Raw genomic sequence first — 26182 nt, forward strand, 5'->3', positions numbered from 1 at the left:
TCAAGAAATCAAACTGGGGTTTGGTGGCTGTTAGGGTTTTAAAATACTAAAATAGTACTAAAAATTTCGTGAATACATGTTATATATAGTAGAAAAATGAGTGTGAGCCTGAAAAATACCCGAAACCAACCCGAACCAGGAAACCTGATCTGACTAGGAAAATACATCTTCGGTATTTTGACTGTAACTTCCTCATCCGATCTCAGAATAAGGTGATCTAAGACTTGTTGGAAAGATAAAGAAGATACCTACAACGTTGGTCTTTTACATGTTTTCAAATTCTAACTACATCGGTATACAAAACTTAAAAACTCATAACTGATCATTATTCCCAAATTTTCACTCTTTTGGCCTTTGTGCATTTGCACTCATATTTTCATAAATATACATTGAATTGATCTCAAATAAATTCTTATCATATACAAACATTAAAATATATTATTTTTTACTATATAATATATTTATCATTATTTATCATAAAATATTTAAATTTACGGGGTTTTACAATATTACTCCTAGATATAGTAACTTCTCTTATGATCAATGGTGTAGTAGATTCAAATTTTTTGTTGAGTCTAAAAATATAGATTTATAGGAAGTAATTGACAATGCTTATATTGTGCCCATGTTAGAAAAATCCAAGTCGAGCAATCACGACAAGAAAATGTTTACAATGAACAAGTTAGTGTTAGAATTTATGCACAATACTTTTGGACCATGTATTTCTAACGAACTTGCTTATTTTAATAGTACTTATACAATTTGGAAATTATTTGAAGTATATCAAAGGAACTTGGAGGCGATCCGATGATCTTTGGCGGTTCCCTCTTCAAGTTCACAAGGACCCTCATCATGCTCACCGTCACTAGGTGATAGCCCTAGTGAGGTATGCGAGTCCGATAATAAAAATGATCTTACTATTGACGAACTCGCACATGGCTATGAATTATTAAGCATGATTATAAAAAATTGCAACGTAGCTATATTGAATTAAAAAGCAAGCATATCGAAATAAAATCCTCTCATGAAAGACTAGCCACTAAGTTTAATCTCAATGCAAATGAAAATATAAATCTTAAAGAATGCAATGAAAAATTAAAATCAGAAAATACTAGTTTGTTTCATGAAAAATGTGATGCTATATTAGAAGTTGAGAACATTAGAAAAGAACTTAATTCCTTCAAAATTAATAGTGCATGTTCTACTTCTAATAACAATACTTGTATGGAAAACAATAAGTTGAATCATGTTAAAAGTAGAATATCCACTTTAGATTCAATATTAAAAACTTGCATTGATAATAACAACAAGCTTATGGACATATATGCAAAGTCCCATATAAATTCTTCTAAGAAAACTACTCACTATGCACATATGTATAACAAAATTTATAAGTATTCAATTTGCGGTCGTAAAGGCCATATTGCTAAATTTTGTTATAATACACAAAAGCCTAACAAGCCTAATTATGTTTGTGAATCCCATCAATCTTCTCCATCTCATACACATATACACACACATAGTGATAATCATAAATATGCTCATGTGTATAAGTGTGAATTTTGTAATCGTTTTGGTCATTTGACCAAGTTTTGTTTTGATTTGAGAAGAACTTCTCGTTTGCAAAACAATTTTAAAGATAAACCTATTTTTGCAAATGAGTCACGTGCACAACATTTTGGTCAACACAAACCTTTTCAACCCTTACATTGCACAAATTGCAATCGTATGGGTCATGTTTACAATTTTTGTTTTTGACAGTATCCGTGCACAAAATTCGTCCAAACAAGTTCATAACCCTAGGACCTTGAATTTAAACGATGGGGGTCATGTCCTAAAATCTTTCGGCACCAAGAATGCTTGGGTGCCAAAATAAAATTAATTTTCTTTAATTTAGTTGTTTTATGAGTTTTTGTTTGTAGGATGTGTTTAAATTGATATTTTTTACAATTGTATTTTCATAAGAAAATTTTATTTTTGTGAATTTTTTTGCTTGAGATATGATTAATCATTGATTTTATGAGTATATATAATTTTATATATATTTATAAATATTTCAAAATCTCAAAAATCAAAATTTACATGTGAAAAAAGTTTTTTTAGCATATCAGTCGACATATCAGTCAACTGATGCCATCGTATTGTAGGTGTCTAAATATTAATTCTATTAGATACGGAAAAAATAATCTAGGTAGACTATGCTTAATAGATAGAGCCTCCACTTCATTTAGCAGCCCTTCCCCTGGGGGCGGATGGAGGTGATTTTGCTATACCGTTCTGATACTCTTGTTGTTATTCTTTTTGTTGTTTTAAATTTTCTTTTCAGGCAGTTCAGAGTTTCGGAGAGCCGCAGGATGACAGAAATCTAGCATAGTCGTCGTCGCACATTTTAGTAGCTGAGACTCCACTATAGTTTTATATTCTCATTTAGATATTAGAGTTTTGTTTTCATATTGTAAAGACAGTGTGTCTTAGTATGATTTTTAGTTGATTCATGTTGAGACACTTTCATTATTTCAGATATCAAATGTATTTCAGTTAAGACATGATTTTCATTTATGAGATATCTCTTTCTATATCATGTCTATTGTTTTTATTTCCTTATTTTTCATGTTTTTTACTTACATTTATATTTGATTTCATTAGAGGATGTTATTGTGATTGGTGAAATGTGTTATTGCATGGTGTGGGTGCATGGCAGGTTTGATATCTCTGGGTTTACCTTGGACTGCAGCCATATATGAAAACATGGGCGTCACAAAAGGTGAATGTATCTGTCACAAAAATACAAGAAGAAGATTATAATGAAGATGAAGTCTCTTTCTTTAAATCAACAAGTGTAGATGAGAATGCGGTCTTGGGAAGGAGAAGGTGAAGGCTGTTGGGATGAGATCTCCTTCGTCGCTGACGATAACGTCACTGTTTAGCATGTACTTTAGGTAAGACAGACAATTGGCCTAACAGACATCTAAATAGATTAGATCTTTGTCGTAGTGTTGTGACTATGTTCATAATATTTATAGATCAGAGAGACTACGTAGGGGGAAGATCGCGAAAGAGCTAAGAGCAGTGATAGATTTGTTGGGGGCTGGGAACAAGAGCAAAACCAAAACCCTACTTTCCCCTTTTTTTCTGAGCGCTTGTGTACGAGAGAAAAAAGCCATATTTTTCTCCGTAATCAGAATGTGAGGGGCGAAAAATTTTCAACTAGAAAATCCAAGTTGGCACTGTAATTTTCTCCCACTTTCTTTTTTGTTTTTGACAAACCAAACAGCCAATTGAGGGGGAAAACATGAAAAATTTTCCCAATCAGTTTTCTGGTGGGCTTTTTCTGCTATTTTTTGGACCAACCAAACAACCCCTAATTGTATTTTATTTTTAATTTTGGGTTGGTTGTAATTCATTACAGATATAAGTCCATGGTGGTGATATGGTAAGAGAGTGTGTGATGAGTATGAGGTGTGGATGCTCATTTAGCAAAATGAGCTACTAAGAGGTAGATTAGTGAGACTTACACTTTTTGATATGATAAATAGGGTGAGCCTCACCACGTGATTATGTCTTGGTAGCTCATTTTACTATACTAGTTTTTACACACGTGCAATGCACATGATTTAATACTATGATTAAGTATTTTGGTAATTTGTGCTCATTTTTTTCTTTAAACTCTTACATCCCGATTATTTTTTTATGTTTATTTAAATGGGATGCACCCAATTTAAATTTTCATGTTGATATTTGAATTGACAAAAAACAAATATAATTTAAAAATAATTTGAATTTTCATATTATTTTTGACCGATATGAAACTAAGCTTTATTTGAGAAAGTATAGCATTGCAAAGTAAAAAAATATTAAAATAGTGTTATACAAGGAAGGTGAATATTTAAAACCAATATAGCAAAATGATTGATTTAAAGTATGTTAAAATGATGCAAAAGAGAATATGAAGTTTATTCCTAATCATTGATAGACTTCATAAAAAAAATATAAATTAAAGAACTTCATAAAAAAAATATAAATTAAAGATTAATGCTAACTCTAGTATACTTTTATATGATAAAAACATCTACATAATAATATAAAAGTATTGAAAAAAAATTCTTGAAACTCCCTTCTAAAGATTCCTAATTTCACTCAAAATAATTAAACTATTCTATAAAATATTCATAAAATATTGTTTTTATTTCTTCTATTTTATTTTTTATTGAGTTAAGATCAATCCTTCTTCAGGTTTATCATTTATCATTTTTCGGACAATTCTAGAGTATTGTCTTCATCATCTACATCAATTGTGACATCAGGCTAATTTTGTATTTTTTATGCTATTATCTTTCCTGGGCTCGTTAATTTTTTATCATCTCATTTAACTTTACAAAGAAGTCAAATGTACTTATGATGTTTAACACAAACTGCTCAAAATATAGACTTCGATTTTTTTTCTATTTCAATGAGAATAAATATTAATTTCATATATATAAAATTCTTTGTGTTCCTAATTTATTACTTAAATAAATTAGAAGCTATCTCTTTATTTTCCTCTAAAATAAATTCTTCTGATGTGCATCCAATAAGAATTTTAGTTATTTTAATAATATTACCTTTGCTCTATTCCTGTTATTTTCCATAAAGATCTAAAATAAATACCTGCATTATTCATTACCAATTTCTCTTATGTCTTCCATGGAGATTTTTTCTTTGATTAGGATAAAGTTATTTAATTATTTTTTTAATGTAACTCATTCAGTGCTTTATTAATAGATATGTCTTATGTTAAATTCAAGTAATTCATTGACGTTTTCTGAATTTTAGATTTATTTCCATCACTTTTCCATTTGCAATGGAAATAACTCAATTCTTTTAAAGTTATCTCTAAATATTCTAATAGTTTCTCCATATGTAATTCCTTGTATTCTTTTACCCTATAAATATTATTAACATCAAAGATTAAAGTTTCTAAATTAAAATCAATTAATACTAAGGTATAATATTATAGTGTTTTATCATTTCTATGGATTTAAACATCTATCAATTAATATTACGAATGTATTTTGGCTACCCCAACTTATTACTAAAATTATATGAAATTACTTTAATTTATATAGTGCCTAATTTTTAATCTATAATATTTTTAAAAATTTTATCCATTAAACGGATGTTTTTAATCAATTCTTATTGTTTTTGTTTACCAGTATCAACTTAGAGTATTCTTAGATGCTAAAAATGGATTAAAATCAATTAATGCTAAGGTATAATATTATAGTGTTTTATCATTTCTATGGATTTAAACATCTATCAATTAATGTTACGAATGTATTTTGGCTACCCCAACTTATTACTAAAATTATATGAAATTACTTTAATTTATATAGTGCCGATAATTTTTAATCTATAATATTTTTAAAAATTTTATCCATTAACCGGATGTTTTTAATCAATTCTTATTGTTTTTGTTTACCAGTATCAACTTAGACTATTCTTAGATGCTGAAAATGGATAGTAAATCCCTAAATTAGAAATTTTAATATATATATATATGAAAAATACCAAACAATTACACTTTTCTTTGCCAAGTTTTAAAATTTTAGCTCATTTTTGTGGTTTTGAACTTTGAGGGTGTGATTTATAATTTTTAAAATTTTGAAAGAGTTTTTAAAAAAAATTACTTTTAAGTTTGGTAGTTGTAAATTCTATGTTTCATGTGTTGGTGGTAATTTTTTAAATGTTAGTATATTTTTTGTAACTCTAAAATTTTGAGGGTATCTTTTGTAATTATTAAAACTATAGATTAATTTTTAAAAATATTAAATTTCAGCGGTCTACCAATCGATAAATTTGATGTGTGCTAGTTAAAAATTTTAAAAATTTAGAGTTTTTTTTTACGATTTTTAAATTTTGAAGGAGTTTTTTAAAAAATTTGAGGCGAATTTTGGCAAATTTTAATTTTTAGGTGTCTAAGAGTAATATCTTGAATTCATCTTATTTTATTTATAAATTTTAGAATTTTAGGGTGGCTTTTTATAATTTAAACTTTTGAAGGTGTTTTTATAATTTTTGAGATATTGAGGGTGTTAATTAAAAAATTTAAATTTAAATGTTAAAAATTTTAGGTGTATCATGGTAATCTCTTGAATTCATCTGTGTTGTTTGTAAGTTTTAAAATTTTAGAATTTTAATGTGTTTGTCTGTAATTTAAACTTTTGAGGGTGTTTCTATAATTTTTGAGACATTGAGGTGTTAACTGTAAATTTTAAATTCTTTGCAAACTGATGTTAATTTTTTAATTTCATGTTTTTTATTTTAAGTTTTGAGACATTTGGATGAGTTTTATAATTTTGAACTTTTCAGGGTCTTTTTTGCAATTTTAAAACTTTTTATGATTTTTTTGCAATACTTCATGTATTATAATATGTTATCTACTTGTAATTTCTTTATCTTAACAAACTAATATCATTTTTATGTTTTATATATTTTATTAATATTAGTTTTTTTAAATTGTTAAGCTAAACATGGTTCACATAGGATTAGGATCGATTATGATTAGGATAGATTAAGATATAAATAAAATATTTAAAATAGTGAAGAGTAATATTGACCATTGAAAATTAGAATTTGATTATAGATAAGATAGTTCAAACTATAAAAGGGTATATCTGTCTAAAAAAGATTTTCCGAACTCGTGCTTTTCAAGGGAGTATGTTGAGCCGTCATCTCATACTCATTTTTTCCTAAATAATAATTCAAACAACAAATTCAAAGTTGATTTTCTATAACAAATATTATGTGCAACTTTTATAGCTATATTAACATTTACTGCAATTGATTATTGCGATAAACCAAACAGTCAAAAGAATTCAGCTTGCAGCCATCCAAATGAAAAATAAGATAAAATTCTTGTCCAAAAAAAAAAAATTCAAAACAACATGTCTCTAGCTGCAAATTCTAATTGAGCAAATAGTAGCCACAAGCAGGATTGAATAAACACATCGAGATTGAAGTTCTATAAATTAAGAGAAACTTGTTAATGAAGAAATAACAAAAAAAAGTCAACCGCTTCAATGTGAAGATTGAAACATTTTTTATTACCATAAAACCGAAACAAAGAAATTCCTCTTAAATAATTATGCTAATAAACAGATCAAAATGGGTTCATTTGCAGAAGCACCCTATTAGATCCAACGACATTTACGCTCCCCGCGCGTACTACGAAAGCGAACCCGTCCACAGATCGGCTTTTTTAACCGCCCACCAAAAATAAATAAAATCGCCGATCTTTTCCCAGCCGTCGGCGATTATTATAGAGCTTGATGTCACCCCGCGTCAACTCTGGCTGGAGCCTAGCCAACTATGTCGACACATGTCTCCCTCTCGTTGGTCGAATACCATGTATATACTACGACACAACGAGAGCTCGCAAGCTCCCCCTTCTAACACTCTTTACTCGCAAGCTCCCCTTGCAACACTCTTTTCACTCTCTGTATCAAGTATCAACCAATACTTGAAGCAATTAGTAATAATTAATTTTCTTAATTCGAGACTAAGTATTCGAGCAAAAATTAATGGCGAGCGCGGAATTTGAGGCGACGGAGCTCAGACTGGGGTTGCCAGGTGGTGGAGGGGGTGGAGGTGGTGGTGGTGATGAAGGAGCGAAGAATTTGGGGAAGAGAGGGTTTGAGGAGACAATAGATTTGAAGCTGAAGCTTGAGACTACGACGGAGTCGAAGGCGGCAAGTGTAGGTGAAGCGGTGAAGAGGGCTCCGAGCCAGAAGAGTTCAGGGACTAATGGTGTTGTTAATGATCCTGCTAAGCCTTCAGCTCCCAAGTAAGTTTAGTTCTTTTTTTTTCCGCTTTTCTTTTTATTACTTTGTTAATTTTGTTTGCGTGTGTTCTATGTTTTTTTTTTCTAATGAGATTATATGTAGTTAAGGAATGTTGACTTGGTTTTTTATGTGTGCGTATTTTTTCTGTTAATAAATGTTATGAATTTTCTCCCACTTATTCAAAAAGATTGGCTAATTAGCTAGCAAACAATGGGGAATTCGAGAATGTTTTTATTTTTATTTATTTATTTTCATGTTATGGCCAAGGCCGTATTCTTATCGTAATTGAGTAACAACGTTCGTCCCTTTTTTTAATTAAATATTTAGGGATGAGTTAGTTTTTTTCAGAAGGAAGGAAATTTCTCTAAATATTGCAGAAGCCGAAATTCAAACTTATGTATTTTTCGTGAAGCTTTTATTGTTTTTCGCCCATAAAAAACTAAAAATTAATTATTTTTATACATTTTTCTTTCTTTTTAGTAACGTGTGTATATGTTTGTTTTTTTCTAGTTTAGAAAGAAGGGTGATAGCAAGGAAAACTTATTTTTATTTTCTCTTTTATTTATCAATCGATACAAAATTAAAGCTAAAAAACTTCATTTTTTATTATCCTATAAAAGAAATTCTATGTTGCCCAGGTTGAATAGTAAACTTTACCTTGTATAAATGTAAGTTTTCTTCAAAAAAAACGTTAATATCACTTCTCTGTAGAAATAGACAAAAAAAAACTGTATATAGTATAGTTTATTTGCTGAATTATAAGAAAAGGATAAGTTTAAAAAACCCATGAAAGAAAATGAAAATCTAAGTAAAAGTATATTAATTAATTTCTTGTGTAAATTTCCTATTATATATCCACAACGAAGGAAAGAACAAAAAAGCTACAATATATTAATTCGGGGGAAAAAAGTATAATAACAATTTGATATTCATTACATGCACATATAATGGTATAAACTATAAAAGAACATATTTAGCTATATACTTCAAAACATTATCTTATCTTACGGCGCCACAAGATGAAACGTCTATTAATTGAGTGTACATAATGATAGCTTATAAAGCACTTTTCAACTAAATCGTAAAATAGTTTTACTTAAAAAAACACATCCATGCAATTTCATCAAATATTAGACTTTTACTTTATTAAATAAAAAATGAATAATCTTTTCTTTAATGAATCTAAGTTGCTACACATTATTTTATTTTGGATAAACTGCAGATACATTTTTAATAGTATTTATCATATATCCATCAACTTGTATATAAAGATTTATCGGTACTCCTCAATTCATATAGAGCATCTCTCAAAAATGTCCATCTCAAGGGACATTAGAATTAATGAAGGAGTTTAGAAATGATAATTACTATTGAAGTTATAATTATAGATAAAAGTGTTACCTCCTATTTACAGTTTTATTTTGGAGAGAAAGAAAAGATTATTGAAATTGTATTTTGATTATGATCAGGGCACAAGTTGTGGGTTGGCCACCCATTCGATCTTTCCGAAAGAACATCATGACCGTCCAAACTGAGAACGGATCCAACGAGGAGTCCGGCACTCAGTCGGCCTTTGTTAAGGTGAGCATGGACGGCGCACCTTATCTCCGTAAGGTCGACCTCAAGATGTACCGCAGCTACCAAGAGCTCTACATGGCACTTGAGAAAATGTTTAGCTCCTTCACTATTGGTAAGCGATGGAATTAAGTAATGGCGTAGTTGGGTTGAACATATTATCACATGTATAAAATTCTGTACAATTTTGATGTCAATATGTTTTCCCGTTAGTTTTTAAACTCCTATGAGAATCACACAGATAGATCAGATTTAATAGAAAATAACACTATCATGGGAATAGATGATGAGTACAATAGAATAGAATATGAATGATAAGTAGTTTTTTAGCTTACTATCCCTATAGTTTCATTGTTGTAGATAGACCCCTAGGTTAACCCTCTTATAAATCACCAAATTTGCTGAGGAGCGATATCCGTTGAAGTTTCAGTAAGGATAAATTAGTCAAATTGACAGTACTAGCTAACTACTAAGGAGGTATATATGCTAATATGTAACCCTCGTTAACTGAGATGTGTTTTTTTTTTTTTTGGATAAAGAAGATGCAGGTTTAAATAACCGTCTTCGATTTTGTGAACGAAAACTGTAGTCCAATCTTAATAGAGTAATTTTAATCTTAATATAGTAATTTTAACCTCAGGTAATTATTGTAGGGCACACCTTAATGATTTTGAATTTGATACGAGTTAATAATAGCTAGTGTAAGTTCAACAGGCATGTACATAGACGGCACAAACATTTTTGTACATGTGCCTGTCAGAGCTTAATTTATGCGAATTGTATGGGCGCGCAGCTGTTCCACTCTGGTTTAGCGTCAGTTTATGTACGCCACTGAAGCATGGAGACATTATGTCATGCAATCATAATTAATATAGTGTCTGTACATTTGAATGCCTAGGATCAAGCTCAGCTATCTTATTGTATATAGATGTACTTTTTTTGTTTATTTTTGAGTGATGTGATTCTTATTGCTTGATTCTTATCTATTTAAATGGGTATGTAGTAGTTACATATGTACGTACCTAGTTGTAGATAAGTGAACGAGGTCTCTCACCAAGTGGATATAATTAGACTCTTATCAACATTATATTCCACATGATAAGTATAATACAAAATATTCATAAAATAAAATGCTAATTGAAATATTTTTTTAATTCTTACACAATGTTGTTATTTTGAGGAGACATGTAGTTGGTTGATAGATTTCTAAAATAGCCCTTTTTACATAATAATATATTAAAAGCTTAAGAAAATGGTGTAGGTCTTTTTTAATTTCTTTTCTTTAATTCAAGATGTAATTATTACTTTACAACTAGAAGATGCTCATAGCCAGTCGGTTATGACCTGATAATACGGGCATGTTTGGTTGGGTTGTTTTCGACTTGAAAGTTACTGTAGCTGTCCAGTTACAGTAGCTTTCACGTATTTATGTTGGTCTCTTATGCAAATAGAAGGTTGATGTGGCAGTAAAAATAATCTAACTGGTAGTCTTGGACCAATTCTCACCAAAATGAGCCATTTTGGGCACCAAAATGAGCCATTTTGGGTGGATTTTATTGTAGCTGTTGGCCCAATTGGACAACTGGTTTCCCATCTATAGTTAGACCTGTCCATCCGGGCCGGCCCGGCCCGAAAATCTGGGCCCGGGCCGGGCAAAACCGGGGCCCGGACCCAACCGGGCCGGGTTCCGGGCTGGCCCGGATTTTTTTTATTTTTTTTCAATTTTTTTTAGATTTTATTTAAATTTTAAATTATACAAAAAAGGACAAGAAAAATAATAAAAAATAATAATTTTATTAATCACTTAAAATAACATAAATTACAAATAAAAAATAATAAAAACAAATTTTTTATTAATAATTAATAAATCATTTACAAATTACAAGTACAAATTTATTTTGAAATTAATCGCATCACAATAGATAAGTAAATCCCAACTAGGTTGGCACCTACTCACCTATATCACTATCATTTGCAACTATTTCCAAAATAATTCTTTACAAATTTTAAGCTAAGGCCTAAGATATAAAAATTATAATTTATTCTTTATATCTATCTGCTAGTCCCAATTCTTCAAATTTATCTTCAATTCTAGCCATCCGATCGATGCCTTGCGTTCGCTTCTCGTACCTCCACCAATCTTGTAAGCACATCACCGCTTGTACAGTGTACGGATCTAAGCATGTCTTATGGTCGTCGATCAAACGTCCTGCTATGCTGAAGGCGGATTCCGAAGCTACCGTCGAAACATGCACTGTTAGTAAGTCACGAACCATGGTAGAAAGTATAGGATATGAAACTGATCCATATACTTTCCACCATTGTAAAATATCTAAAGCATTTCCTTGACATTTAACTAAAGAAGCAGATAAATATTCATCTATTTCAGAAACCTCCAATGATGACGATCCAAGTCCAGATCCACCAGTTAGCTCAGCTACCATTGCATACCAATCAAAACTTACATTTTTACCTCAGGATGAGCTCGAAGAAACCGAAGCTGTAGACTGTTGTGTAGCTACACCATGTCTAGCTGCATACTCATCATATAAGGTTTGAAAATAATTTCTAATAGCTAAATGATGAGTAATAGCAGTAAGGGTGGTTCCATCATCTAAGTCTATAATCTGATTACCATACAAGGATTGTAACAAACTTCGAAGGCCAATATCCTTCAAGCATGGATCAATAAGAACCCCTAAACCAAAAATATGAGGAATAGGCCTAAAGTACATATTAAATTTGCTCTCCATTTGAAAATCATAGGTCCAAAAGTATCATCCATACGATATTTCCCAAAAAATTTTTGAATATTTAAAATTTGTAAAGCAGCTAAACTAATGGTTGGATAATAACAGCCAGATAATAACATTGTAGCATCATAAAAAACTTGTAACATTTTATTTAAATTACATATAATTGTTCATTCATCTTCAGTTATTCCATAAGTGCTACCAGAACTAGAACTAGAAGCATAATAGTTTATAAAATCAGTTATAATGTCTTTATATTCTATTGCTACACTTAACATTGCATAGGTGGAATTCCACCTATGGTCAACATCTTTTGGAATTAGTCTGGGCTTTACATTTTTTCTTTTACAAAATTGTTTCCATCTTTTAAGTCTTTGTTCAGAAGCACTATGCATGTAAGCAACTGTTCTAACCTTTTCTATCATGGGTTTAATTTCAGTAAATGCACTTTGAACAATTAAATTTAAAATATGACAGATGCACCTAATATGAAAAAGATCACCATGACATGGCAATGATAAAGATGATCTGATAAAATCAACAGCTACATTGTTATTACTTGCATTATCTAGTGAAAGAGAAAATATTCTTTCTGAAATTTCTAATTTCATAAGTTCTTCAATTATTAAATTTGCAACATTAGCACCAGTATGTGACTCTTCTATTGCAATAAAAGAAACAACTCTTTTAAACATTTGCCAATTTTCATCAATCCAGTGTGCTGTGATACATAAATATCCAGTTTGTGCTCTAGATGTCCAAATATCAGAAGTTAAAGAAAATTTACAGTTTAAATTTTTAAAATAAGAAATTATTTTTTCTTGTTCTTGCTGATAATATTTTAAAATATCACGTTGACAGGTTTGACGAGAAATTTTTTTAAATGCAGGATAAAAACCATCTCTAAACATATCTTCAAATTCATCATCTTCTACTAATTTAAAAGGAAGGTTTTTAAGAATGATAAACCTGATTACGCATTTCCTGGCTCTGGCAGCGTCATAGTTCCAACTACCGAGACTACCAGAAGAGGAGGATTGAGAAATCATAGATTGTCGGATATCACCTTGAGGAGTCTGGCCTTTGTTGTGTTTATCTAAATGGCGTTTGAGGTGGTTGGTGCCGCTCTTATGATGAGCTTGAAAAATCTTGCCGCACAAAGCACACTTAGCCTTCTGGGTGAGGATCCTACCGTGTTCATCCTTGGTGACGTCGATCTTCTCGTAAAAATTCCACACATCGGATCTTGGCCGTTTAGGAGCTCTTGGTGCAGATTCGTCGCCACCGGATTCGGGATTAACTTCGGTAGGAGGACTGATAGTAGGAGGACTCATAGTAGGAGGACTCAATTCAGGATCGGGAGATATGTTTTGCTCTTCATAATCAGATCCGGAAGCCATTTGGGGATTGGATTAGAAAGTATAAATAAGAGAGTATAAGAGTATAAGAGAGAGTATAAGAGTATAAGAGAGAAGAGATGAGTTTTTGGTGTGAAGAAAACAAATGAAAACCCCCCTCTATTTATAGAACCAGCCCCCTAGGTAAATGACCAAAATAACCTCACAAAATAGCCGTTTTTTGACGGGCACCGGCCCGGGCCCGGGCCGGCGGGCTTTTTGGACAGGCCTAGCTATAGTAGCTTTCATGTAGTTTAGAAAATGAACCCAACTGGCCCTAAGTCATAATATGGTTCTTTTATACAAACACTTGTATCTTAATTAACTGAATTAATTGATTTACTAACCTTCTTTCTTTTTTCTATTACTTTTAATATGTAGGAAATTGTGGCTCTCAAGGAATGAATGGGAGAGATTTCATGAATGAGAGTAAGCTTATGGACCTCTTGAATGGTTCAGACTACGTTCCAACTTATGAGGACAAGGATGGAGATTGGATGCTCATTGGCGATGTACCTTGGGCGTAAGTTTCCTTTTTCTAATTATTACTTAATTTTCAAAAAAAAGGAAGAAATATTACGTTTAAGTCAAAAACCAATAATTTTTCTTTTCTTGATGCTTAAACAGAATGTTCGTTGAATCATGCAAACGTTTGAGGATCATGAAGGGTTCAGAAGCTATTGGACTGGGTAAGTATCTTTAAAATTTAGGGTTTACGGATAGATCATTATACTATAACCTCAACTGCAAATAGAATCCCTGAGTTCTATTGTTACAGAGAGACTCTGAGTGAACTTCTTTTGACTTTTCTATCCTCAGAGAAAGAAAAAATTGTTTCAATGATAAAAAGTCAAAATGTTTTACTATAGGGCCTATCTACGACAATAGAACTACAATGGGACCTATCATCAATTGGGCAATAGTACAGATGGTCTCCGCAATTTGATGATATTAAAGGGAGTCTATCCACAATTAAGCCTAAACTTTGATTAGATTTGGGTTTAATTTAGTTCATAGTTTAAAATTTTTGATTAAAATTTCTTTTTTTGTGTGATATTAGCTTCAAGGGCTGTGGAGAAATGCAAGAGGCGAAGCTAAGTAATTAAAGGAACCATATATAGCTTGCTTATTCAGGATCCTGGTCAAAAAAGTGTCAACATTGAGCTCGAGCCCGATCTGAATTGAGCATAGCATTTGATTATGTGCGCGTACGTATGTGTCATGTTTTGTTAGTTTACATATATATGTGCGTGAATACAAGTTGTTAGTGTAAAAGATATGAAATTATTATTATTATTATTATTATTATTATTATATATTTGGACAAAGACGCATTACTTATAAGACTTGTATGTATGCTAGACTGATTTTTGTCATGGTGTGCGTTTAATGACCTAATCTATGTGCCCTGTACATATTGAAATGGATCTGTACGTAGCATGAGATTCTTTTTCATGTGGTAGTTTGGGAGTCTTGTTGCTATTATTTTCTGGTCACCTGTCATTTTCTTTTTAAAATTTGATTGTCAAGTTGTGGAGGGAGCAAACCCTGTGCATAGTGATAGGGTGCATCTTTGTATCTCATTATGTGTCCATTAATAAATTCATGTTCGGTAGTCCGTGCACATATGTGCTATTGTGTATTGTCAACTAACAACAATTAACGAAAGGGAGGGTTACCTCATTGAATGAGCGTATTTTAGAATATTTTTTGGATTTCAAATTTTTTTGGTGAATAATTATACTAGTAGAAAAAGTAGAGCATTGGTGATGAGGTAATCCATCACCAATGCTAAGAAATCCATCATCAATGCACATTGGTGACGAGTTGTAGGGGTTGCCAATAAGTCCATCACCAATGTTCATTGAACATTGGTGATGGGAGCACCCGCCACCAATGTTCATTGGTGATGGGTTAGTACCTGTTATGGTGTTTTTAATCGTCAAAGTATGATCCTTTGCCAGCAACAGACATGTGACCCCCTACATGGACCACTCAAGTCGAATTGATAGTCAGGACCACCAAAAATCCCGACTTAGCCGACTCGCCGAGTCGACATCTCCTTAGATCGACTCGAATGACGGTACTCGTCGGTCCTTTTGTCAAAGACGATTCATTACGAGCCCACTCGACCAGTTATTCGACACATTGCAGGGTCGACTCGAAAGGCGTTACTTCTCAACATCCATCGCTATAAGCCAAAGGACGAATTCAACCTCGAAGCTCCCACGGTGACAGTGCGTTGGCGTCACATTAAATGCTTGGCTAGCGCCATCATTCCTCTACCCCTAATAGTCTTTATGACACATCGGACCACGTCAGCACCCCCAATCACTTCGTATTAAATATTAAGGTGAACTCTCCTCCACTCATCGACCGACACCTGTAAAGTAGGTGCTGACATAGCCACCATACCGAAATTACCATTCTACCCTTTTACCACAACTATAAATAGGAAAACTATTCCAAATACCAGGATAAGCAAGTAAGCAAGCAATCTCTCAGAATTCTTCTCTATTCCACTACACTTAAGAACTCACACAGTTCATCACTTTCCCACTCAAGTCCATCACTAACTTGATCGTCGGAAGAACAACGGGTGAATTAGTCCCCGTCCTCTTACGAGTTGCTATTTGTATAGGCAGAAGTAACTCAACTCAAAACCAGATATTCGGAGAGGTTAGCGGCCCCTAATCAAACTTCACCCCCATTACATTATCTGTGTGATTATTAACATCAAAAGTTTGGCGCCCACCGAGGGGTTTTTTTTTTCTTTTTCGAGCAAGTATGTCTAGTTCTGAGTATCGGGCTGATCACTCTCACCCTGGAGGACCACACCAGAGCTACGTTACTCAAGCTCAGCTTGAAGAAACGACTCAGAAGATCTCTCAATCCCTCCAACAGCAACTCGCTACCTTCATCAGCGAGCTCCTCAGCCAGTTTTCACAACCGCAGCAAGCTATTTCCGACGTCCCCCCGCCTTCTGAAGACCAGAGATCGGGAACTCACCCCCTTCTGGAGCATAGCAAATAGTCCTGCCTCGGAGTCCTAATGTTGTTGCCAAGTAGTGGAGGGATCGCGTCAAGTACGCGACCCCGCCGCCACATCTGTTGACTCACCCCAAGGAACCTCGCCGACGTCTCCTCCCTGATCCTGAAGTCACCGGTGAGAGTCCTGGCCCTGGTCACCGTGGGGATCTCACTAGGGGAGCAGTCTCTAAGACTCTCCCCCACCACTGTGCCTCTCTGGCCCCCTCTGCTACCATAGAGGCCTCTGGATACGATTGGGTGTACAGACCGATTGTAGAAGCTATCGGGGGGAACACTCCCCTTTCCGATGACCTCATGAACGCCCCATGTAAGAAGTTCAAGATTCCTCACGTGGAGAAGTATAAGGGTGAAGGAGACCCCTTCGGGCATGTCCAGAACTATTATCATGTAATGAGCATGCTCCAAGCATCGGAAGCAGTTATTTGCTGATGCTTCCCCATCATTCTGTCAGAGAGTACCAAGCTCTGGTGAAATGCCCTCAAGAAGAAGTCCATCAGTAGCTTCTAGTAACTCAGCCGGAAGTTCATACACCACTTCTTGCTGACACCAAACAGAAGCTACCCCCTCATGTGTTAATCTAGATGAGACAAGAGCACGGAGAGAGCCTTCGAGCCTACTTCAAGAGGTTCTAGGCGAAGAGGCTAGAGATTAATGATCGGAGGAGTGCGGTTGCTATGTCCGCTCTTGTGGTCGGCTTGCAGAACAACGAATTGGCCAACTCGCTTGCTATGAAGCTGGTCGCCAATTATGAATACCTGATGGCCAAAGCTCATGGATATATGGACATGGAGCATGCCCGAGCTTATAAGGTGGTAGCCAGGGCCACAAAAACCTCCACGGCCACGACCTCAGCAGGCAGCCGCACCAGCAGCTACCTACACTAGCGCCACTGCTCAGACGTCACCGAAACCTATCAGGCAGTACGGCGGTGGTGACGTCGACGACAGAGTTGGCAAGATCCCTCCACGAATAGTAGTTCTGGACCCGCGCCCCCGCCCCCTCGAGAGTTCATTCCGCACTACAAATCGGTTTGACCGAAGGGACCCGACGCCGAGGCCTGCTCTCACTATCCTCAACACCTCTCTCATAGAAGCTCTCACCATGATCCAAAAGGAGGGGCACCTCAATGAGCCCGCTCCCAAGATGAGGTCGGATCCACGGAGTCGAGATATCATGCAGTATTGCTGCTACCATAAAGATCACGACCACCTCACCAACAATTGTCGTATCCTAAAGAGAGACATCAAGGATCTGATTCAGATAGGATACCTAAAAAAGCTTGTCTCTCAGAGAGACCAGAGAGAAGCTGCCCCAACCAAGGTAGATAGGAGATCCTGCTCGCAGTCGTCGGAAGGTCATCCAACAATGCCCGGAAGAGGTATGCTAAGAGGGCGTTGCGAGTCGACTAGTGTGATAAGAGGTCGAGAGCGGAGGAGCCCATCTCTTTTGGAGACACCTGTTGGCCTCTTTGTTTTGATGATGTTTAACAAATAATTTACCACTAATGTTGTTTGTCTAGTACTTGTATATTTCTATTTATTATAGACAAATAATATGTTGGAGGTTGGATGGATTGCGCTATAACGATCATATCAAATGGAGGTTGGCGAATATAGTGGTTGAAGCAATGTAATTCAAGTTCAAGATCTAAGTTCAAGCTTCATCCGCAAGTGTACCAAGTCAAGCTTATGTGTGTTGGTACTTTAAGCTTAATATAATATGCACACACATTTTATTGGTTTCTTTGTATATATATATAGTTATATATATATATATACATAAGTTAAGTTTTAGTTTCTATGTATATTTAGTTATATATATACATATATGGTTTTGAGTTTTCAAGTTTTAATATGAAACAATTGAATATAATTAGAAAACATATTTTTGTTTCATATTTACATGCATATACATGATTTCATCAATATCAATTTTATTTAGTTCAATGAAATCATGTTTTAGTACATTATATGTGTATTTTGATAAAATGCTATATTCATTATTTATAGACTTCATAACAATAGTTTACATCTTTATTCAAGTCTATAAAATCATTTTGTATTGTTTCAAAACATGGTTAAGCTAAAATGTCAAAACTCATATGTTCATATTTTTATGTTTTGGACTATTTTGCAAAATAATGATATTTTTCATTTGGGGGGTCCTTTTTGAAAACCAGTTGTTGTAGCATGTTTATTATCATGTCTATAATCATTTTCCAAAGTTTTATATTTTTTAGAATTTATTTGATATTTTTAAATAGGATTTTAAACTTAGAAAACTGTTTCAAACCTATCTTTTTTCATATATCTGTTTGCGGTCGACCACCCTTGAGTCCAGAGACTCAAGATAGTTTTCAGAGGCTCGCGGTCGACTGCCCTTGAGTCCAGAGACTCAAGATAGTTTTTAGAGGCTCGCGGTCGACCGTGGTGGTCAACCGGATGAAGTCCAGAGAGTCTCGCGGTCGACCGTGACGGTCGACCGGCTGATGTCCAGAGCCGTATTTAGTCCCACGGTCGCCCGCCGATCGCCCAACGGCTATATTTGTACAGAATCAGATTTCTAATTCTTTGGGCTTTTTGGTCTTTTGTTTGGGGATTTAGCTGTTGTTTTCTCTTCCTATATAAACCCACAAACCCCCCACTACCAGAGTAACAATAAGAGTGTTTTAAACAAATTTAAGAAAGTTTTAAACAATGGTTTATGTTTGGTTTAAGTTTGTTTTAAAAGCTTTTAAGCAATTGAGAGTTTAATTTTGTGAAATCAATTTCACAAGAGCTAGAAGAGATCACCACTTGGTGTTTGAGCTTCAAATCATCTCTCTCTCTCACTCTTGTCATTTATTGGAGAAGTTTTCTAAACTCAATCTAGCTTTACTTTTATATTGATTGATTATCATTCTATTAAGCTAGTATTTATATTTGAGTTTAGTTGATTTAATTTCACTTATTGTTTACACACACCCACTTGAGCTTATTGTATTTTTATATATAGTATATTTGGGTTGGTGAGAGTTGTAACAATTGAGTGTGAGATTTCATTGAGTTCTTATCTATTGTAGAGAACAAATCATTTATTATATTGTGAGATTGTAAAATTTTTGGTTAGCTAGAAAACCGAGTGTGTAGTGGAGATCTCCTCGAGGTGAGGAGCAGAGACGTAGGTCGTGGGGACCGAACTCCGTGAATGATATTGTGAGGTGTAAACATTATTCGGGTGAGCATAGAAAACCCGGTTGTGATAGTGGATTTCTCCCCAGGAGTGGGGAGCGGAGACGTAGGACGGAAGGTCCGAACTCCGTGATCATATTGTGTGTTTGCATTGTTTATATTGCCCTATCACATTGTATCTTTTGTTTAGATTGTTTACCCTTGTGTTAATTTGTATATCCTTGCATATATTTCATCATATACCTCTTTGCTAGGATATATCTCTTGATTCATATTGCATATTCTTGCTCATATCATATTGTATATCTATCTTGCAAGAATATTTCTTTAACAAGTTTTAATTGGCATAAAATCGGATTAGATTAGCATAAGACCATAATCAACCCCCCCCTCTAGGATCTAACAACACCGACCTGAAGGGCGTCGAGACGGCGACCTGAAGGGCATCGAGACGCCGACCTGAAGGGCGTCGAGACGCCGACCTGAAGGGCGTCAAGACGCCCCATTACAACCCCATTGTCATAACAGCTAGGATTAACGGCTTCCAAGTGAAGAGGATTATGGTCAACACGGGAAGCTCGGTGGATATCCTATATATCTGTAAGCAATAAAAATTGCCTTTGCACAAGAGAGCTAAAACCTCACCGATTAGAGATTGCCTGCATGATCAAAGCAAGAAAAAGGCCAAGCAAAGCTTGCCTGTGAGCCAAAACTTGCCAACAAGCAGAGCTCGCCTGCAAGCCAAACCTTGCCAACATGCAGAGCTCGCCCACAAGCCAAAGCTGGCATGTTTGCTTGACTTGTCAGCACAAGTCAAGCTCGCTTGCATTCAAGAGGCCAAACTGACCTTGCCTGTTTACTTGACTCGCCAGCACGAGTCAAGCTCGCTTGATTATCGAGCTCGCCAGCACGAGCTCGACCTCGCTTGAACGCCTTGGTCACCCGCACAAGTCAAGCTCGCCTGTAGTGAGTTCACCCGCACGAACATATCTTGATAACGAACTCTAGCCCACACGCTCGAGGTTCCCACCAGCCGACCCCGCCTGTTCGCCAAGCTCGTCTGCAAGCTCGCTTGAACATTCAAGCAACTCCCACGCTCATCTGCAAGCCTGTCAGCCCCTCCTGAATAGTGCAAGCGGCTGCTTGCTTGTGGGAGTAGGCTCACCCACTTCTCACGTCCTGGGTAATGAGGCATGGCTCCCATCACCCCTATAGTGGTCACATCCCATAGCTATAGGGGGAGTATGCTACTCCTTACTCCTATTAGTGGTCACATCCTATAAAGCAAGGGATGACTCATGCCATCCCTTTCCTATTTATAGGACCCCTTTGCCAATATGAAAGGGGTTCGGCTGACAATATTTTAAAAGGGCTGAGCATTTGAAGGCTCTTAAAACAGAGGTCTTCATTGGCTTGCTTAGTAGAACTTTCCTAGCTTTTTGTCTGGATTATTGAAGTAGACTCAATCTAAACTCTCTGATTTGAGACTCTTGTCTCTTTGCAAACTCTTGCATATTAGCCTTCTCTAAGCATTCGGTCTTGAGACACATCAAGCTCGAATATTATCGAACTCAATCACACAAGAGTTTCTACGGCGTACCAAAGCTCAACCGCAATTTCGATCGGATTGTCCAAGGGAAGCCAACTCGACACAAGCATTCGAGGAAGGCATCCTATCGCTACCAAAAGAACCCACGTTAAACAAGAAGAGCATTCTCTTCACTTCTATTATAATTGTTGATCCTTAGTTTGTAATAAGCCATTCTTATTAATACAAATAATCCGTCTTCAGGAGAAATCAATTTTTACGCCCTACAGAAGATGGCGACTATAGTGGGAGGAATCGTTTCTTCAATTGAAATGGTGGTGGCACAATTCGACGAAGTTGCGAAGGGGACGATAGTTGAGTCCCTTGTGATTAAGTTTGACCAAGCTAAGTATAAGGAGTACTTATCTTCTTCCTCCTCTAGCGGTAAAGCTTCTCGCCGATACCGCAGAGTTGTGCACGCGGCCCAGCCCAAAATGGCTGAGCATGCCCAAGCGCTCTACCCGAGCAACAGTAGGGGGTTCTATCTCCCCTAAGCCAGCCAAGGCCGAGCCAAAGGCCAAGAAGACCGGCCGAGGGACTACTCGTTGGGTTGCCAAGCAATTCGCGAATCCCCCTACGCAAGAGGAGACAACTGTTCGTATCGGCACAGACCACACTTTCGTCATCAACATAAACGCTCCTCTCTCCAAGAGAGCCCAACGGTGGTGACGACAAGCTCTCGCCCACCAAGAAGCCCAAGCCTTCGCTTCCTATGATGGCATGAATTACTATTCAGGTCTAAGAAGAGCTAAGCAGGAACGTAAAGTTCCCAGTTTCAGCAGACCATGTTCAGGCGGGCTTCGTTCTGTTGACGAAGTTTCCAAAAATGGCGAGCTTGATGTTTCAGGCGAACCTCACTCCAGCAACCAAGTTCCCCATTTGGGCGAGCTTAGCAAGACATGTGAGCCCCCCAAATCAGGAGGGCTTTGCTCTTCAAACCATCTGTCCAGATTAGGCGAGCTACCCAAATTAGGTGAGCTCCATGATTCAGGCAAACTGCGCCCTCAAACAGGCAAGCTCCACACCTCAGGTGAGCTTCGCGTCACAAACAGAAGCCACCATGTAGGCGAACCCCAGCAGGCCCGCTTAAAAATATGCCTTGGCTAAAAAGGCAAAGCAAAGACTAGTCAAACAGGCGGACCTTGCCTGAATGAACAAGTAGCTGAAGCTCGCCAGAAGGCTGAAGCTTGCCACAACACGAGACCTCGCCTATCAAGGCAGGCTCGCCTAAACTCAAAACTTGGAGAATTTTCCAAGTGTTCCCACAATCCTTCTTTCGAACCTTCTTCACATGATTGCATGTTTGGTTCTACTAACACCGGGGGTTATCACCATAAACCCACGGGGGACCTCGGGGACCATCTGACTCGCAAGCACACTATTCATGAGGCCAATCCTCAGTGCCACTGTGAGAGGCTCATCAAAGCAGTGATTGCTGATTGTCAGTGTACCAAGGAACCTTTGGTGTTCGAAAGGCTTTCTCAGCAGCCTCTGGAGTCAAGACTTCATCGCTGGAGACGCAATCGCCAGAGGAGACAAGCTACTGATGATTTGGATCTCCTAGCTGCTACGGTTAACATGACAGGGAAAGGAAAAGTCAAGTATTCGGATTCGTCAGATTCGAAATTTTTCCCGAGATTCAAATACCTCCATGTTGAAAGTGAGGGTGTCTACCTACACACCCATACCCAAACAAGAGCGGTCATCCCATTCGATTACTCTCGCCTATCACCCATCTATGACAATGATGATGTAGCTTGCTCAGCAACGACAACGTCTCAGACCTTGAGCTCAATGCAGGGCAAGCATGTGAAGGTGCACATGGTGGAAGCCCCCAACAAGGTCGTTAGGAGACTCGAAGAGCAACAAGCGACCATCAACTCCTTGAAGGGAATGATGGAACAACTTCTGAACAGGAAGAAGAAGAGGAATTCACAGAATCAGCGAAGATCCTCGAAGAAAAGGGAACATGAGCCTACTCCTCCTAACACATCTGAAGAGGAAGATAACCGCAAATCGCATTCGAATTATTCGTCCAAGTCTTCAGGAAAAGCGTCACATGCTGGCAGCACTCATCGGGATAAGAGGCTTGATGAGTTCCAAAGTCAACTCAATACTCTGAAGCTCCAAAAGAGCATGAACGAGCTGGGGGTGGTCAGACCGTATCCAGTCGAATGGGATACAGTCCCTTACCCGGTAAAGTTCAAACCAATGAGCTTAGTCTAGTTTGATGGCAAGGGATCTCCCTCACAATATATCTACTACTTCCTGTCTTAAATAGTATTTCTTAAGGGAAATGATCCTATCCTCACCCGACTGTTCATCGGCACCCTGAGAGGGGTAGCTTTTGAATGGTTTCGCAAGTTGGAATCATGCTCTATCACAACATGGACCAATGTGGAAAAGATCTTCTTGGCCCCTTTCTTCGATGACGACACAAAAGTATCGATGACCACCCTGCTTGCTGACAAGAAGAAGAAGACGAAGTCGGTTAACGAATTCGTCAAGAGATTCAGGAACCGGTCACTATAATGTCGGGACCAGGTCTCTTCAGGCACCTTGATTGAGATGTGTCACAACAACCTCTTGATCGACATTCTGTCCAGGATCGGCATGGTGGAAACCTGGTCCTGGAAAGAGCTTGTTCGTCAGGGTGAGCAAGTGGAAAACATGATCAAAAGGTTGGAAACCGAAGAGCCTCGATCTAAAAGAGGAACATCGGAACCGAGTGCCCCCAGGAATCCTTTTTGTTCAAGGGGGAAGGAGATCATGGCTATCGATTCTACTCCAGCCCCCAAGTCAGCTCAGAGATAGAAGCTCAAGTCTTTCGAGCAGCACCCTCTGAGGCAATACGACTTCAATGAAGACCAAGTTATGGCTACCTTCGATACTCTCCTCAAGAATAGCAAGATCAAGCTGCCAGAAATCACGAAGCCTGACGACATGAACAAAACAGATGATCCAAACTACTGTGCGTACCACAGATTTTTGGGTCATCATACCTCCAAGTGCTATATCCTTAAGGATAAGCTACAAGCTCTTTACGACGCGGGAGTCCTAAAGAAGGAGAAGGTGCAAAAGAACGTGGCTGCAAACATGGTCACACTGAAGTTTGGGACATGCCTCCATGAGGTTCACGCACCGGCAGGTGTCGTGCCCATCCCAAAAGTAGTGCTGAAGATCACCAATGCTGATCCTCACAATCAATGAGAGAAAGGTTTGGTACCACAGATCTTGCCAACAGGATAGGTGATGCGGGTCCATCCAGATCTCCTCAATGACGAGCAGTGGACTTCTAATAAGTCCAAAGGCAAGCCTAAGCTTTACAACGTCGTTTCGACAATTCCAGACGATGACAAAGTGGAGATAGCAACCCTCACCAATTCCGATAGTGAGGTAGATGCCTTGATTACCTGAGCAAGGAAGGACTTTGCTAAGAACTACCCTTCGACAGCGGAAAGTCCGGCAATACCACTGGCGGGACCGTTATCAACAGTCCAACCGGGTCTCAACAAACCGAGCTCAAGCAGTCAACCCTTTTAGATCAACCTGCTCACATAGCTGAAGAACATTCCATCCAGGATCACCCTATACGAGCTCCTACGGCTATCTGAATCTACCCGGGAAGCTCTACGGGAGGCACTAGCCGACTCAGAAGCTTTTGCCACGCATTTTTCGCCTACTTCGGAAGAGGACACGGAGAAAGGGTGTCCACAATGCTGCTAGACATCTAGACAGCAGATTCCCTACATTACCTTCACTCTCGAGGATATGCTCATTAAGAGTACATCCCACGACCGACCCCTGTACTTCACGGGATATGTCGGCTCCTCTCGAGTGGACAGGATCCAAGTAGATCCAGGGTCTGCACTCAGCATTGTCCCCTTGAAGCTCATCAAACACTTGGGGGTACCTCAAAAGTGACTGTCCGCAACGACTACCACCATCTTTAGCTTTAACGCCGCCGGAACTCGGCCGCTGGGGAAGATCCGCCTCAAGTGCCAGCTAGGCGACATGAAGATGGAAGTGACATGCTATATCATCGATGTAGAGCCTTCCTACAACATGCTAGTGGGTCGGCCATGGATCCATAGCAACCGGATAGTCCCATCCATATTGCATCAGTATTTGAAGTATGTGGACGACCGTGATCAAGTAAAGATGGTGATTGCTGATAAACAGCCCTTCAAAGGGGTTGAAAATTACTTCAATGATTCTTTGCTCTACCAGGACTCTGAATCGGGCAACGAGCCACCGATCGAGGAACCTGGTAGTGACAATGTGGCCGATAGTGAGTCTAAGTACAACAAGGGTATTGTCTTGAATAACATTGAACCCATTGTAATCGACTATGGAGGCCTTTTTTGTAACCAACACTGCCGAGGCGGACGAGTTTATCCTAAATGAAGATCCTAACTTTTCTTACTTGTCGTCCAGTTCAGAGTCTAGTAATGATGAGTTTAGCAATTTGGTTACAGAGTTATATAATAACTCTCCCTTGCACTTGCCTGTGTACTCGTTGTTTGTCACAGACAAACAGGTGACCGAGTCCTCGCAAGCCGTCTTTGTCGTACCCGCCTGAGGTAATCATCAGAAGGATATTATCTTTGGAAGGAAAGATTGGCCTATGCGCACAATATAGGACGAGTCAGACAATGACAAGCCCACTCCTCAATTCTCGGATTACGATCAGATCACGAAGTGTATAATGGAGAGCATGGGTTATGACTTCACCCGCAAAGAAGGCTTGAATTACGATAAAGGGTGAAAGACACTCGTCCGACCTGCTTATGTTCCCAGAGGAAAGCCCGACAATTACTTCGACAAAA

The 26182-nt window shown here is 37.2% G+C and overlaps 1 protein-coding gene across 1 annotated transcript; it reads left to right on the forward strand.

Moving 5' to 3' along the window:
* On the forward strand, nt 7433–15028 carry LOC109850857 (auxin-responsive protein IAA30-like). The gene is made up of 5 exons (XM_020420934.1): nt 7433–7822; nt 9290–9510; nt 13927–14068; nt 14173–14234; nt 14606–15028. Exons 1-5 carry the CDS (start codon nt 7560–7562, stop codon nt 14641–14643), a joined length of 726 nt encoding a protein of 241 aa, XP_020276523.1. The 5' UTR covers nt 7433–7559; the 3' UTR covers nt 14644–15028.

This window comes from Asparagus officinalis, chromosome 7, assembly GCF_001876935.1.
Source record: "Asparagus officinalis chromosome 7, Aspof.V1, whole genome shotgun sequence".
NCBI classification, from domain to species: domain Eukaryota; kingdom Viridiplantae; phylum Streptophyta; class Magnoliopsida; order Asparagales; family Asparagaceae; genus Asparagus; species Asparagus officinalis.

Bases quoted from the DNA above. Each gene is read 5' to 3' on its own strand.
- LOC109850857 (XM_020420934.1), top strand. From the start codon at position 7,560: ATGGCGAGCGCGGAATTTGAGGCGACGGAGCTCAGACTGGGGTTGCCA. The intron at 9,511-13,926 runs GTAAGCGATGGA...TTTAATATGTAG, and splicing joins GTTTAGCTCCTTCACTATTG to GAAATTGTGGCTCTCAAGGA. The intron at 14,069-14,172 runs GTAAGTTTCCTT...ATGCTTAAACAG, and splicing joins ATTGGCGATGTACCTTGGGC to AATGTTCGTTGAATCATGCA.